The sequence below is a fragment of the Misgurnus anguillicaudatus genome, chromosome 2 (genome assembly GCF_027580225.2).
Source record: "Misgurnus anguillicaudatus chromosome 2, ASM2758022v2, whole genome shotgun sequence".
Lineage (NCBI taxonomy): Eukaryota > Metazoa > Chordata > Actinopteri > Cypriniformes > Cobitidae > Misgurnus > Misgurnus anguillicaudatus.
The window spans coordinates 36,083,134-36,100,519 of record NC_073338.2 but is presented as its reverse complement, the minus strand read 5'-3'; the positions used below and the strand labels follow the sequence as shown (position 1 = coordinate 36,100,519).

Genomic DNA, 17,386 nt, shown 5'->3' with positions numbered 1-17,386 from the left:
ATTGATCTCTTTGATATATTGTGTAGAGTACACTAGATGTCTGTATCTTTCCACTTGGAGAGTTTTTTACTTGTATTTGTATGGTTTCACCTTTGATACTACAGTATCTGAACTGTTGCCTCCAGTGGCCAAGGGTTGTGTTGCAGGTGTTGGAGTGGCACACCTGGGGTCGATACAGTTGTAGGTGGTGTGTGAATCTGTCTGTTTGTTGCCAGCGCCCTGGTGGGGGCCGGTGGGCCGATGCGCGTTGGTGTTTTAATGTTTTAGCCCTTGAATAATAATAAAGGCTTTTTAACTTTTGCATCCTACTGAGTGCCTGGACTTGGAATTTGTTTTTCCAATTATTTTTCATAACATTTACCCTTCCAAGAGCACCAGAGGATACAAGGGATACCAGCAGCGCTCCAGTTCCCCTTTGTTTAGTCCTGCTTAATATGTGTTTACTTACGGGTTGTGGATTTAAGGTCGGATCCAACAAAGTAAGGACTGCAACATCTTTGAGTAGATTCCTGGAGAAACCAGCATTGAACTGCCACACTGAAACAGTCACTTGTGAAATGTTTAGATCAGACGGCTAAAGTTGAACTAATTGTTGAGGAATTTCTAATTAAATGAATATTAGCCATTGTTCTCGTATATTAAAGTTTCCAGAAGCTTTTGCAATGATTTAGTTTCCTGACATCCATCAATTGAACAGCATTTTCTCACGTGGTGTGATATAACTTCGGAGTTTGTTTAGCAACAAGGGGGTGGGGCAGTGGACGGTGGACAGTGCTCGGGGTGGAGACTGAAGGCGGTGACTGTCTCACGGTGACGTAGCAAATTCACGGAAGTACAAACGAACCATTTTAACTCACAGCTACTTCAAGCACGCTGTGTGAATTTGACTCTTAAATGACTGTTTGGAAACTTATATGGTACTTACATAGCCCCTAGACCTCAGTTATCATGAAAAAAGCCCCAAAATTTCAGTTTTTACCATATGTGACCCTTAAATTTTTGGATGAAGTGCCCATATAAGGACTTTCAAAGTACTTCCTGCATTTCTTACACACAGATCAGTTTAGCATGAGGAATCCAACTTTTGAAATGTGTTAATAAGTCAGAATGCATGAAATACCATTAGACTCCTCCCTCCCTTTAGATTTGTGCTATTTGATAAGGCAAACATTATCAGTCACATTTAGTGTGACTGATAATCTCACTACTCTACTCTCAGATTGTATTTTGTATTTATTTGCCAAAGAGTCCATTATATATTAACTGTTACGTTAAAGGTGATTTGGGTCTTGACCAGTGGCGGCTGGTCAATAGGGGGCACCGCCCCCCTAAAGTTGGCCAGTTAAATGAATACAAAATAAAATAATTTAGTTGTACTATTTCACTGTTAGTCATGTTATCATTTATTTAAAAAAATCAAAACTGATTTCGTTGTGTGTTTGTGTCTGGGGCGCCACCCAAACGAGTGTGTATGTATGTAGTTCAGTAAACTTATTAAAAGCATGTGACCTGAGGCTGAGCTCTAATTGCATCGTTTCAGATCCGCCTTGGGACGCAGCACTGTGCGCCCCCAAACCCTCCCACCTTTGTTGTTAGCAAATCAATATTGTTTTTTAAGTTTTTGACCTCATGTGGTTGGATCGTTCTCCGAGTCTCCTAACCGTGTTGCAGATTGACACTTATGGCAAACGGAGTTGGCTAACGTTAGCTGGATGCTATGTAAGTCATGTCTTTTCCTGTTTGCTATTTTAAAGTCTGCGTGAAAGTCTGGCGCTTTTGAGCTGCCTTTGTGTGGACATGATGCTCAGATAATCCGCTGTTTTCCGTGGTTTAGTTGACTTTGTTGCAACTAGGGATGCAGCGATTAACCGGTTTCACTATTAACCGCGCTTTAAAATGTCACGGTTAAGTAACCATAAAGCCTCCGCTACACCGCGTGTTTTTGTTTCACACACGCACACACAAATCAGATCCACGAACCACCAAGAGGCGCGTGTGGCATGCGACATGCTCGTTAGCGCACTGTATGATAAAGCTCCGCGTTCAAAAGAATATGTGCGCGTGACACGTCTCTTGGTTGTTCGTGCATCTGGTGTGTGTGTGTGTGTGTGTGTGTGTGTGTGTGTGTGTGTGTCCGTGCCTGCACGGGTGCGTTAAAGAGCCACACTCCAATCGGTCTGTGCAGCATTAAAAACCTCCTCCTCGCGGATCAAATCCGGGCGGGGCTCCTGGTGGTCTGACTGCATTTAATAACGTTGAATTATTTTAACGCGTTAATGATTTATGAATTAATAGCATGAGTTAACACGTTAATGCTGCCAGTCCAAAATGACTCGCAGAACCCAGTCCAGGATGACCCTGTGTTATTATTCGTTTTGAGAGGCTCTTATCATTTTTACTAATACTTCAAACAAATCAAAATAATATACATTTAGTTATATTATAATATTATAATATATATTCAGTCCAAATATAAAATTACATTTATTCAAAAGATCATTAAAATGAATAGCCTACAGGTTTCAAAAGGCACCTATACTGTTTAAGTCAAAGCCTGCTAGGTTATTATTATTATCATTTGTCCATGAATTACAGAAAAAATACACAAACTGAAAATACAAAAGAATTTAGCAATTGTAAAAAAAATTATTCATGTGATTTTTTACATTAATGTTGTAAAATAAATGAGTCCATAATAACCGTAATAACCGTACAACCGTGATTATTTATCAGACTATAACCGTACCATCAAAATCTATAATCGTTGCATCCCTAGTTGCAACGTATTGGTCTGTGATTAGGCAACTTTACTGTGTGTGTGCTTCCGTGCGTGTGTGTCAGATTGCGTTAACCGAAGTGTAATGGAAGAGCGCGAGATTAATCTCCAGAACAAAAGTAAAACTGTAACAAGACGTCATCTGTCTGAGGTAAAGAAGACACAAAATCTAATGACAAGTGTCTGCATTAATCTGCCATCATCCGTTTATTACACAAGATGGTTTCAGATACACAGTGTCATGAGTTTTATTCAATTCATTTTTTTTACATGTTTGTTGATATTTTAATCGCAATAGTATTTTGTGATTTTGATTTGTTCATATTTGCCTGTTCAGCACAAAGGTCGCGTGTTTTATCGCCTTCGTTCTCAGTGCGAGAAAAAAGCATTCATTCATTTGCTTCATGTAATCTTAAACACATAAAGTGATGCACGGTCTCTGTTCATCTGATCTCTTCACAAATAAATTACCACATTTTGACTTTTGTGCTCGTCTTGTAAGTTCATGATTATAAATGAACAATTGAACGAAAACCATTATTATCATTAAAACATGAAATGATGGATAATAGACTATGACAGAATTTTGACAATGCTGATCATCAAAAAAAAAAAAAAAATGATGGAGATATGAAAAAGTCTATTGCAAACTCTGGTGTGTGTGTGAATGATTACCTTGATTAGTTCATTACTGATAATAAACTCGCATTATAGGGCTGTTACTTTTTATTTGATATTCGAAAATGCATTCGAACGTGACGTGAAATATCTGCATTCGAACTATAAATAAACTATCCGGTTTTTAAAATGCCATGAATTTCGGTGAGTTTTCCGCCGAAATCTGCGGGCGCGGATTCCGTTTGGGTCTGGCTATATGCCTTACTCCTGCTGCTGTTTAAGTTGTCATGTTATGGTTTGTGCCTGTTTTGAATCATTTTTTATGCCTAATTGTGGCACTTCACAAGTTGATTACCTGCTTTTTCAAACATTTAAGTAAAAAAGTAATGATCCAGACAGTTCCATTTATGACTGTCACTGTTAATTAGTGGTGCACGATATATCGGCCGCCGATATAATATCGGCCGATATGGTCATTTTTTTTACACATCGGCATCGGTCCGATGTCAAAATAGGGCCGATGTGAACAGGCCGATAATCATTCCTGTGTATTTGACGTGTGTGTGTAGGAGACGTGAGTGTGGGGGCGAGTACGTTTGTTTTTGCACAAGGGCATAAGTTACACATGTGCTGAAGCAGGTTCTGTCGTTTGCCTGGTCGTTCTTCAAAGTGTCTGAAGAAGATCCTCGCTATGCTGTGTGACAGGGGTGTCCAATACGTCGATCGCGATCGCAAAGGCAATGCCGGTAGATTGCACATAAATTAACTGTGTATCCTTATGCTGCTCAATGCCTCCAAGAGTAATTGTGACACACGTAACTTAAGTCTTGAGTTGCTGTGCCTTTCTTCTCAAATGTGTTTTTATAAATCTTATGCCTGCCCGCCAGAGCATGTGAGCGGTGCGGTAATATTTCCATCAGAGCGCATTTCCGAAATTTCCGCTCTGCTCGCTCAATACCCTCAGCACCGCTCGCTCATCCCAGAATGCCCTTTGGTAATTTGCTAGTTCGAGAATAGCTACTTTAATCTAACTGATCAACACAAATACAAAGCGCCATAATATAGGCTAACTGATTGCTTACCAGCATTAAAACCATTTAAAATAAGAATCTTTATAGTTCTCCGCTCCGTGGATGAGAAAGCTTCAGCCAAAAACGCATTTAATATTAACTGACTGAACACTGGACTCTTCCCTGGACATTTAGATATTATTTTTTCATCAACAGCATGCGTGGAACATTATAAACATTGATGAGAATCTGCCGACTCGACTGATTCAGCACGTCCTCTATTTTACAGAGAGTTCGCTTAATTAACGGCTTTTCATTCGGTCCGTGTGAGCTAAACATTTTTGTGCTATAATTTGCTCTCGCGGCTATATTTCAAAATATTTTTGACCAAGTAACACTCGGGATAAAATGTAAGTTGTTTTAGATAGCATTTAAGCTTCTGAAATGATGACAAATCAGTCTGACTAAAATGATATATCCAGATGAATTTAGCCAAAATAATGATTTATTCGTTTTCATACTATATAGATACACGTTAATTTATCTACCAATATACTATTGAAAATGCCATAAATAAATACTCATGGCCTTCTGTATTGCATTCGTTTTGTACATTTACAGGTTCATAAATACTGTCTAATTTTAATTTCTTTAAGACACAGCTGTGTTCTGTATTTACTGATGCACTGTAAATTTGCACTTTAAAAACCTTCTTGTTAAGAAATTGTTCTTCAATTTATTTTAGTTTTTTCAAATAATATATTTATATAACAGAATAGTTTGTTAATCTTTCTCATAAGGAGAACGAATTATTATAATATTTCGTAATTACTTATTACATTTATTATTACTTAAAATTAGTAAAACATGTGAATGTCGTGGAAACAATTTGTTAATTTTAATTATATCCGGAGCTCCGTATCAGTTAAGCTATAATAGCCAACACACAACTGTACATAACTGCGATTTATCAGCTAATACTTTAATAAAATGCAATTATCCAAGAAAACAATTTGGCTTACTTAAAAAAATTATATCGGAGCGGGATCTGAGCGGGAATTGGTTTATTTGCGAGCGTGAGCGGAAAGTTAACGGAGCGCTTGCTTGGGCGGTGAGCGACTGAGTGGAGCGCTTTAACAGTAGAACGGAATATTTAGCGGAGCGTCACACCGCTCTGCTTCACTCACATGCTCTGATGGTGGACAGCCCTAAATCCAATGTAGAGATATATGCAGTATAGTCCACGCATTTAAAGTGTTTTTAGCATGTAGAACTTGTCGGCTAAAAGTCTGGACACCACTGTCTTAGAGTAATTCTGAAACACAAAGTCTTTTTGAGTTGCTGTGCTTTTCTTCTCAAATGTGTTTTTATAAATCTTATGCCTGCCCGCTGCAGTGTAAACTTCCGAAATTTACCAGGATGCAATCGCATTCTTTCCTTCATGCAGCTGATGCACGCGCCCGGTGTGTGTACGCGCGCCCGAGCGAACGAGGGAGGAAGAGAGAGAGAGAGAGAGCTGCAGCATTGTGCTGATTTATATGCTTCTGATACTATTGTCATTTTCTTTCTAGTTAGTTTGTTTTACTAAACCGTGTCTCTGCTATTTTATACAGTACATGAACTCCAGGATTTTTTTCAACTTCTCAAAAAAATAGATTAATGGTGACAGCCCTAAATCTATTGTAGAGATATATGCAGTATAGTCCACGCATTTAAAGTGTTTTTTAGCATGTAGATCTTGTCGGCTTTATCATTTTAAAAGTAGATCACCACACAAAAAAGTCCGGACACCCCTGCTGCTGTGTGCAATGAGAGTGAGGGCCGGGTGATACGAGGGGGAGTTCGGGACAAATTGTTCAACACAACCAATTTGATCACCCACTTAAGCATCCCGAAGCTTACAAAGAATAAGCTTACATATCAATCAGCTAATTGATGACATTTTGCACATGGGTAAAGGTGCCCAATCAGTCATTTCTTGGAATAAATTACAAAAGTACATTTTTTTTTGGAAAATAGCTCTTTATTTGATTATCATTAAAATGTGTTTTTATACAGAGACATCGGCATCGGCAAATATCGGTATCGGCCATAACAGACAAGGGTCATATCGGTTATCGGCATCGGCCAAAATTTTCACATCGGTGCATCACTACTGTTAATAAATTTGTAATTGAATCTCCATTAGGGTGGTTTTTTTTTTATGCACGCGGGGGGCACCTAGATATTCGATATATTCCAATACACTGCATGATATTCGATATCTGTTCGAATTAGATTTTTTTTTTCAAAGATGACAGCCCTACCGCATTATACGCAAATTTACAGTACATTTGTTTCATGCGTTAACAGTTGACTTCAACTGGAAAATTTTCAGATTTTAGCTAAGCAGTATTGATATTCATCACCTGATAAATGGCTATTACGGTCCTGCATTACTATGGTAAAAGTTTGATTTTGAGTTCGTTTGCACCCCCCCCAAAACCCCCAAAATGTTTTAGCACCAGCCGCCACAGGTCTTGACACTACAGCACAGTTGACACAATGACACTGTCTTTGAATGTCAAGTTACTTTCACTGTAAAGGTTGGAGCACGTCCAACAGTAATATAAGCCTGCGTTATTAAAGGTTTTGTAGGTGGATGCTTGACCACCTGAACCCTATATTACACTGCTGTGTGAAGGTCACCACCACATAAAGAAAAATTATAGTGCTAAAATTTTCCAGTCTGATTGAATTACCAACTAGATTTCTATACTTTAGAAGAAATGTGTTTTGTTTCCTGTGCAAAACTTATGGCTAGGGTGTTATGAGTGATTTTTGAATTCGTAGACCCAAATTTGTAGTGTCTGTTGAAGCTCAGTACATTTGTAAGATTTGACCGCAGTAGTTGAGATGAATACAGGAGGTGGTTGAGATCAGCTGTGGTTTCAATGTGGTCTATTTAAAACCACAACAAGGTCCCAGCTCGCTCTTCTCTCTTAGTTACAAGTGACTCACACTTCTAATTGTGTACTTTAGTTGTCTTCTAAGCAACAGTTTTCCTATTTTTTTGTACATCATATGTGCTGACCATATTTCCCCTTAATCAAAGCAAATTGTGTCTGCATTCAAACAGAGAAACCACAAATCTCTGTGAATTTTGGCTGCTTTTGGATGGGTAAAAATCCAGTCAGTGTTCGCATGTCATTTGGGTTTTTCACACTAAATGATTTTGGCTTGGAACTGAACTGCAGGTTCACTGGAACTAATTAGCCGTGTTTAGAATAGATAAACATCTTGTGGATGAAAATTAATTTGAGGCAAAGGTACATAGTCAAAAATCATTCAGGCTTGTAATTGTGATTTCATTAGTCAGGGCTGTGACACAACAAAATGCAAAAACAAGCAATTGATCATACATAACCCGTTTTGACAGTTGTAAGTGGTAACTTTATTTAAAGGCATCATCAACACTTAACACACTACGGTGAGAATTAGCAGGCACAAAGAAAGGATGTATTTTTGCGTTCACATCTTAAAGGGGACATTTCACACGACACTTTTAAGATGTCAAATAAATCTTTGGTGTCCCCATAGTACGTGAAGTTCTAGCTCAAAATACCCCATAGATAATTTATTACAGCATGTTAAAATTGCCACTTTGTAGGTGTGAGCAAAAATGTGCCATTTTGAGTGTGTCCTGTTAAATGCAAATGAGCTGATCTCTGCACGAAATGGCAGCGCCGTGGTTGGATAGTGCAGATTAAGGGGCGGTATTATCCCCTTCTGACTTCACAACGGGAGCCAAATTTCCAAATTTACATGCTTGCAGAGAATGGTTTACAAAAACTAAGTTACTGGGTTGATCTTTTTCACATTTTCTAGGTTGATTGAATAACTGGGGACCCAATTATAGCACTTAAACATAGAAAACGTCAGAATTGTCCCCTTTAAAAGAACACAATTGGTGTGAGATGCTGAACAAATGTTGGTTTGGCTAATGTGTTTCACTGTACAACATCCATATTTATCTTCCCAAATGTTGTGTCCATAGTAGTGCGTTTACTTCATTCTAATATGCTTAATAAACTGATAACGTGTAACATAATACACATAAAATTTTTTTTTATAAAAATATCCGGGAAAGGTCATACATGGCTAAAGCAAAATCTGTTCGGCACATGTAGATTTTACAATACCTGTTAACCTTTTAACCGTCTTTCTTACAGTTTGTGTGCGCATGTTTTCATGTGAGAAAGATAAGCATGAAGTAGTGCATAATGGTCTGCTCTTGACTCGTGCAGTTGACAGAAAAACTGTGAAATAAAAACATGCGTTACATTTACAGGTTCTGCAGACCTGAGAAGAGATACTACAATTTAGCTTTTGACAGATTTCCCAGCTTTTTGGATGACTAGGTGGACTATAGGCTTTTAGGATTTCTGCGTAGCTAGTTTATTGATTTGCATCTGCATGACTTTTTGTTTTTTTTTCTTATTTTGTCATTTAAATGCACTCAGTGTTTAATTATGAGGAAATCACTTTCTAAAATAAATAAAGTACTGCATTAAGACTGTATTGTGAATATTTTCACAGTTGAAAATAGGGCTGTCACAATGATTAAATAATCATCTCATCGCGGTTGTTTGACCTCATCGTGATGATTTCAGATCACCGCAATGATTGCATTTCTCTCTAAAAACACAAGGGGGAGCTGCAGCGCCTGTATAAACGCGACAGTATCTAATGGCGTTCCTTGACTGACAGTGTAACGCGATACATTGCAAAGCCATTTAATACAATGTAAAAACAGCATTTAAAGAACTTTGATAAGCAGTATGAATTGCCAAGTAAAACAATTTCAAATTTAAGGAATGTGTTTCAGTTTTTGAAAAGATATATTCATCAAGTAATTGCTTTTAAATGTGTGTTATGTGTATTAATATTTACTGCCAGGTAAATCTGGCAAATATTTAATTAAAATAATCACAACAATGTTTGAAAATAATTTCATGAACAAACAAAAAATCTATGAGAGTTAAACTTAAAAGCCCTAAAACAGGCAATTAATCGTTATAATCGTTCACAATTTATTAGACAGCTCCTCACTTTCTTACAAACAGACAGTAAGCGTTTTCAGTTAAAGTAGATCTGATCAATACAGTCCGAGACAATAGTATCTAGTGGACAACTCACTGAGGGTGAAAACTGTGGTAATGCAGAACTATAAGTGGACGGGGCTTTATGAATGTGACCTCGCATTGATAAGAGAATCAAAACAGCATGTAATGAGACTGCTTTGGTTTAATAGATTTTTTTTTATCGTCGGGTGGTTGTGTTTACACACTGCCAACACACATTATGTCCCAGCAACTTAAAAAAGTGGATTTTGCATAATAAAGTGCCCTTTAATCCATATTTTTGCCTAAATAAAGTTAGTTAAGCATTCTTTAAATTGACTCTTTTACATCACTGGAAAAATGTTGCTAAAATACAGTTGTCAAAAACGGTTATGATGCTAAATTATGAATGTTAAAGGCACACCAGGCAAGTCTGAGTATTATTTCTCTACTAGCTCCCCCTAGTGTCTGGGAGTAAATGCTTTCTATATCTGAGACTTTACGAGACTGAAGGACACCTGGTCGGATACAGCGAACTTGCAAGTGGGGTATTCTTCCTACAGACGGTAGGGGCGGGCGAGAGGGTCTTCATTCGTCATGTAATGAGTCATTTAACCATATACCGACTTACGAAGATGATTTATTAAAATAAAAATGCTGCCTTGTGTCCCTTTAAATTAGTTGTAAATTGTCTACGTGGCTATCTATATTGGTGCATCTCTCATGTCCATAAATCTCTCTGTGTTTCCCATCAGTCACTAAAGAGCAGCCGGAGGAGATGGAGGACACCGCTGCTGTGGCAGTTACAGCAGGAGGGGAGGAAGAGGAGCTGTCGTCATCGCCTCTTCCTGGGAGCTGTGAGACCGGGGCGGCACAAACATCATCAGCCTTTGGAGAAGCTAAAAGCAGGTCAGAGCAGCATCCTCTTGCTGGGCTGAGTCATCGCCAGCGTGGGAAGCATGAGCTTTGCGTCTCGGCGTAAACATTCATGAATGGCTTTCTCTTTTAAACCTGTCCAACTGTGTTGTGTATTTCCATAAATGTCAAAAGGCAAAGACAGCTGATAACTATGAACGGTAACGTATCTGTCGACATACGCATGTGTCTGTGTGTGTGTGTGTTGCGGCTGGCTACTGTTTTCTTTTAATGTGGGTGTTGGGCTCACGATCAGGCTTAATATAGGAGCATTCTGGGTAAAGAAGATCGCTGTACAGGAGTGCCCTTGAGCTTTCAGAGTTCACAGAGTTTCCTGTTATAAGAGCAGCACTTTAAAAGTAGATGTACAGCATTACGATGGATCCTAATTATGTTAGCTGTGATCGGAATTGCTATTATACTCTAGTTAGCAGCACAAAGGTTGTGAGCTCGATTCCAAGGGAGCACACAAACTAATTAAAAAAGGAAACCTTAAAAATGCACGCATTAAAATGCTTTGGATAAAAGCATCTGCCAAATGCATAAGTGTAATCATTTTAGTTTTGCGGTATAGTGTATGTGCACAGTAAAGTTTCAGTGTCTGTGGGATTCCTGGATAAACCTACTATATATGCGAAAATGAGCCGTATACAACAGAGCATTCTGCATGGAATATCCCACAATGCATTTAATGGTCCAGAATGGAATAATTGCTGTTATGCAAATAAGTATGCATTATGCAGTGATAAACATTTCAAACAGCAGTATGCTGCATTGTTATTACCAGTTTTGCATAAAGTTATTTGACAAATTTTGTCAAAATAGAAATGCATTGCAATGCAATGCATGGTGGGATATGCAAAGTTGTCCAAACTAGGGATGCATAACAATTAATCGCGATTAATCTATAGCAGAATAAAAGTTTTTGTTTACATCATATATGTGTGTGAACTGTGTAGAATAACTTTGTATAGATAAAAGCACACACATGCGTTTTTTTCCTTAAAATTCTACATGCATGTGTGCGTATTTATATATACATAATTATTATACACAGTTCACACACATATAAAAAACTTGTATTTTGCTATACATTAATATCGATTAGTCGTTATGCATCCCTAGTAGGGATGTAACGGTATCAAAAAATCACGGTACGGTAGTATTTCGGTATGATGCCCACGGTACGGTAATTATTGAAACATTTGCAGGAAGAAAAAAAAAACAAATGAAGACTTAGAAAAACTCCCATAAGTGTTTATTAAACAAGACTGAACATTACAATGTACAAAGTGTAGTGAAGTGTTTACAATTTTCATAAAAAGGACAAAAAAATTAAGTTTCATTTTAGTTTGTCGACTTTAAACAACTCCCAATCAGTCAGGTTTTAAGAATTGAGTGACTCCCTCAATTGACCTAGTTTTTATTATTATTAATATTAATGCTAATGCTTGGTACTCCTATGAAAGCAACGGTTGTGATTGTAGAATCAAGAAAAGATGATAGGTTTTAAGATGGGTCAATTCCTGAAAACAAAAACAACCCAGTAAAAAATGAAAATTGCTTACTTATTGTAGCTGGACTTAGAGCTGAGGTCAGCTCACTTAATACAGATGCGCGTTTCCCAATCGGAAGTCTGCAGCCTCTATGGGTCGCTTTTGTAGGCTGCATACGTAATGAAGACCGTCTTATTTCAAAATATTAACATTTTTCAAGTTGACTATTATTCTTATTTAATCGTATATTATTGTAACACGCTTATGACTTGCGAATGTAATACTCAGTTAACTAGTACGCCAGGCGTTTAATGACGGATGCAGCCTGCATATGCGACCTAAGGAGCCTGCAACCTTGTCATTGAGAAACGGCATACACACTCTGCTCATTCACGGATTTACTCACTCGTTTTTTGAATGTCCATCACATTTTGTCCTTACTCGTTCCTTGTCACAGCGAACGCGAACTTTTTGACACATCAGATTTAAAATCCGTGTTTCTTTTGCTTCCGCCATTGCCGCTCCACTTGAAGAGAGGCGTCAGAGTAGCACGCATGGGATTATGGGAATTGTAGTTCCCGCGTCCCTCCACTCGCTTTACTTGACCGGAAAAAAACTACACGTGTTGCCCGGAAGACCTAATGCTTTACCGATCATGTGACCACGGTGGTACCGGGAAAATCTTCTACCGCAATACCACGAAATTTATAATACCGTTACATCCCTAATCCCTAGTCCAAACTTTAAGTTCTTAGCAGCAAACATTACTAATGATAAACACATTTTATATATTTACAAAATATCTTCATGGAACATGATCTTTACTTAATAGCCAAATTATTTTTGGCATAAAAAATAAATAATTTTGACCCATTCAAATACACCTGTGCAACTTATAACTGGTTTTGTGGTCCAGGGTCACATATGACAACAGAATACCAGTGTTACATAATGCATACTATTTCATCCTGTTTTTGAAGGCAGTATGTACTTAGTCACATCCAAAATCTTTTACTTCGAGACCAGTTTTTGGGTTTGTAAGTGTGTGTAAGTGTGTGTGTGTACCTCTGTCTGTTTGCTTACGCCCCCAGCTGAATGTTCCTCAATGTTGATGTAACATTATGAATTTAAGGTTCCCTGCCACACGCACAAACACACAAACCACTGTCCAAACAGTTAACTCACCATGGCCGCAGGTCTCTCAAACATCTGTGCATGAGAGTTTGTTAACGGACTGAATGATCGCGCTCTATGACAGGCTGTCCGGCCAGTTCAGGCCAGCGCTGTGGGCAACAACTCTATATTTGAGGTCTGACAAATATTTACCTCTTTACTTGGGTACTTCTCAAACATCAGCTGCTAGGTTAACACGAACATCTTTGCTGACAATATTCCAGACCAGAGGAATGCAATTGGGCCAATGCTAAGATCATGCCTAATTCGATGCATAAGTAGTTTAACTCTGTCCTACAGATGCACGTCCTAGCTTAAAGGGATAGTTCACGCAAAAATGAAAATAATGTCATTTATGACTCACCCTCATGTCGTTCCAAACTCGTAAGACCTCTGTTCATCTTCGGAACATAGTTTAAAATGTTTTATATTTAGTCCGAGAGCTTGTTGACCCTTCATTGAAAATCTATGTGTGGTATACTGTCCATGTCCAGAAAGGTAATAAAAACATCATTAAAGTAGTCCATGTGACATCAGTGGGTTAGTTATAATGTGTTGGAGCATCGAAAATACATTTTGGTCCAAAAATAAAAAAAATTATGACTTTATTCAGTATTGTCTTCTCTTCCGCGTCTGTTGTGAAGCGCATGCACAAGACTAAAGTCACGTGATGCGAATGCTGACGTGTTTTCTGGTGCGCCCCAGCTGTTTGTTTTTTTTTTGTGCCCGGGCTTCGTTTACAGTCTGAGGGAGATTGCACGCTGTAAGTTTGAAAAAAAAACATAAATCCTTATGTCTGAGGATAACACGTCATCCACATCACTGTAGTCACGTTACTTTCACGTCATTAATGACATGATTAACATTTTTTGGTGAACTATCCCTTTAATATGTATGGATTAAAAGTAAGGATGCAACAAAAAATTGTCCTATAATCTGTATCTGCAGATAAAAGCAATTTGTCCATTATCGGACATCGACCAATTGTTTAAAATTAGCTGATGATCAGGGCAGATTATATCCTGGCATCAAAAGAGAGGGAAACCCAATTAGAACTCATGCTGTGTGATTATTTTGAATTTGGTGACAATGACAACAGAGTTTCAGTTTGTATGCTCTGCATTTCTAGGATCTCAGAACATAATCATTTGAATCGAGGGGTAAAAAACAAAACTATCGGTATATCTATCTGTATTGGTAGATGTCATTCTAAGTAATGGAATATCGGTATTGGCACAGAAAGTTTGTATCAGTGCATCCCTAGTTGAAGGGATAGTTCACAGAAAATTCTTATTCTTCATTTACTCACAAACCTGTAGTAATTTCTTTGTTTTGATGAACAAAGAGGAAGGTATTTTGATGAATGTTTGTAACCAAACCCAACAGAGACCCTATTGACTTCCATAGTATACTTCTTTCCTACTATGAAAGTCAGTAGGGACCTCTGATTGGTTTGGTTATTAACATTTCTGGAACAATTTGAAGGTAATTAAATGACGACAGAATAAAAAAAAATCTGTGAACTGTCCCTTAAAAAAAAATACTATTTGGACACTGATATCTATGAATACAGTCGTATGCAAAAGTTTGGGCACCCTGACAATTTCCATGATTTTCATTTATAAATATTTGAGTGTTTTGATCGGCAATTTAATTTTGATCTATCAAATAACCGAAAGAAACAGTAATATTTCAGTATTTCAGAAATGAGGTTTATTGGATTAACAGAAAATGTACAATATGCATCAAAACGAAATTAGACAGGTGCATAAATTTGGGCACCCCAAAAGAAAAATCACATCAATATTTAGTAGAGCCTCCTTTAGCAGAAATAACAGCCTCTAGATCTTTCCTATAGCCTGTAATGAGTTTCTGGATTCTGGATGAATGTATTTTGGACCATTCCTCCTTACAAAACATCTCCAGTTCAGTTAGGTTTGATGGTTGCCAAGCATGGACAACCTGCTTCAAATCAACCCACAGATATTCAATGATATTCAGGTCTGGGGATTGGGATGGCCATTCTAGAATATATCAGAATGTACTTGTTCCTCTGCATAAATGCCAGAGTAGGTTTTGAGCAGTGTTTTTGGTCATTGTCTTGTTGAAATATCCAGCCGTGGCGTAACTTTAAATTTGTGACTGATTCCTCAACATTATTCTCAAGAATCTGCTGATATCGAGTGGAATCCATGCGACACTCAACTTTAACCAGATTCTCAGTAGGGGCACTGGCCACACAGCCCCACAGCATACTGGAACCTTCACCAAATTTTACTGCGGGTTGCAAGAGTTTTTCTTGGAAAGCTGTGTTCTTTGCCGCCATGCGGAGCATAACACCCCTTGTTATGACCAAATCTTTTTTCACCAGTCCACTGCACCTTATTCGAAAATTAAGCTGACTTGTCCAAATATGCCTTTGCATACCTCAAGCGACTTTGTTTGTGGCATGTGTGCAGAAAAGGCTTCTTTCGCAGCAAAGTGCGCAAGTTGATATTGTAGGTCTTTGGAGGTGGTCCGTGGGCTGTTTTTGACCATATTCACCATCCTTCACCTTTGCCTCTCAAATATTTTACGTGGCCTGCCACTTCTGGTCTTAACAAGAACTGTGCCTTTGGACTTTCTTCACAATGTTCCTCACAGTGGACACTGACAGCTTATATCTCTGCGATGACTTTTTGTAGCCTTCTCCTAAACCATAATGTTGAACAATCTTTGTTTTCAGGACATTTGAGAGTTGTTTTGAGGCGTCCATGTTGCCACTCTTCAGGGGAGAGTCAAAGAGAACACCAACTTGCAATTGACCAGCTTAAATACCTTTTCTCATGATTGGATGGACCTGTCTATGAAGTTCAAGGCTTAATGAGCTCACCAAACCAATTGATCAGTTAATCAATGCTAAGTAGTTACAGGTATTCAAATCAACCAAATGACAAGGATGCACAAATTTATGCACCTTTCTAATTTCGTTTAGATGCATATTTCATCTAAGTTAATCCAATAAACCTCATTTCACTACTGAAATATTACTGTGTCCTTCATTTATTTGATTGATCAAAATGAAATTGCTGATCCAAACAGCCAAATATTTATAAATGAAAATTATGGAAATTGTCAGGGGTGCGGAAACTTTTGCAAACAACAGTAGTTTTAATTCTGTGGTGCTATTTAGGGGTGTAACGATTAACCGTGCAAATACGCGTTTTCTCAATGAATGAATTGAAATGAATTACGGTGAAATCCAGGCACATCCGAACGCCAGGGGGCGCTCCCGTGCAAAAACTCATTTTGTGCCACAGAAGAAGTAGCATTACGAATGCTATTCCAGGAAATGTCTACAGGAATATTTATATCACTGTTCTTCAAATTTTTTCAGGTATTTTCATGATAATAAAGAATATTTTAAATGATTTTGCTTAACGAGTGTTGCTTTTTTTAAATGCACGTTATAAACGACTTTGACTCGTTATGATTTTAGATTGATAAGGACTTCCTACTGACCAAATGCCGTAGTACACGCACAAGCTGTGCATGAAACAAAGAATCGCAGCATTGCGATTCAGAATCGATTTCAGACAGGAATTTTTAATGGGACACACGGTTGAATCTTTACATCCCTAGTGCTATTTCAAACAGACCAGGATAGAAACACTGCCTTAGCCAATGGCATGAATTGCGGTGAGTTGTTGTGTGTTTTTCTGACCAATGGCAGAGGTTTTTGAGAGACATGTATCATTTTTACATAATTTTGCAGTCCTGTTAAGGTGACACAAAAATCACACCTTTAACTAATGCCTCAAGAGATTTTGACGTTGTCACAATTTTAAGTCACTGATGGCAACTAAGTCTGTTGTTTTTTGTAACATTTAGACAGTTGTTGTCTGAAGTGATGATTTAATCATTTTCTTTTCAAAGTTAACATTGCTGGGAGCGTTGTCACAGTTGAATCTATTATGTCTAAATGTTATGTGTAGCTATATTTAAACATGTTAGCGTGAAGCCGCTTTTCCCAGTGAGGCTGTAGTGGAGTCTAGCTTAATTGTTGAACATTTTCCCACGTTCAGTGAGTGTGAAACTGGAAAATGCGCCATGTGTGAATTCTAACACTCCCACATACTTATCCGTAGTATAAACTTTGGTGTTTAGGCTAATTTTAATAAAAAAACTTCTGTTTTTTGTCTCCTTGGTGGGTACACTTAGAGAAACAAGACTAGAGTAGTTTTTAAAAGTCACATAGGCCCTGTTTACACCTGATATTAAGATGCGTTTTGGTCGACAGGATCACAAGTGGATGAC

General features: G+C 38.0%; 1 protein-coding gene across 9 annotated transcripts in view; it reads left to right on the top strand.

Moving 5' to 3' along the window:
- The window catches only part of kmt2cb (lysine (K)-specific methyltransferase 2Cb), a 134,483-nt gene that overhangs the window by 25,334 nt on the left and 91,763 nt on the right, over positions 1-17,386 (top strand). For all 9 annotated transcript variants that reach the window (XM_055203001.2, XM_055202996.2, XM_055203002.2 and 6 more), the window contains exon 4: positions 10,262-10,415. In XM_055203001.2, coding sequence (XP_055058976.2) covers positions 10,262-10,415 — 154 coding nt within the window. The remainder of the gene's footprint in view (positions 1-10,261; positions 10,416-17,386) is intronic.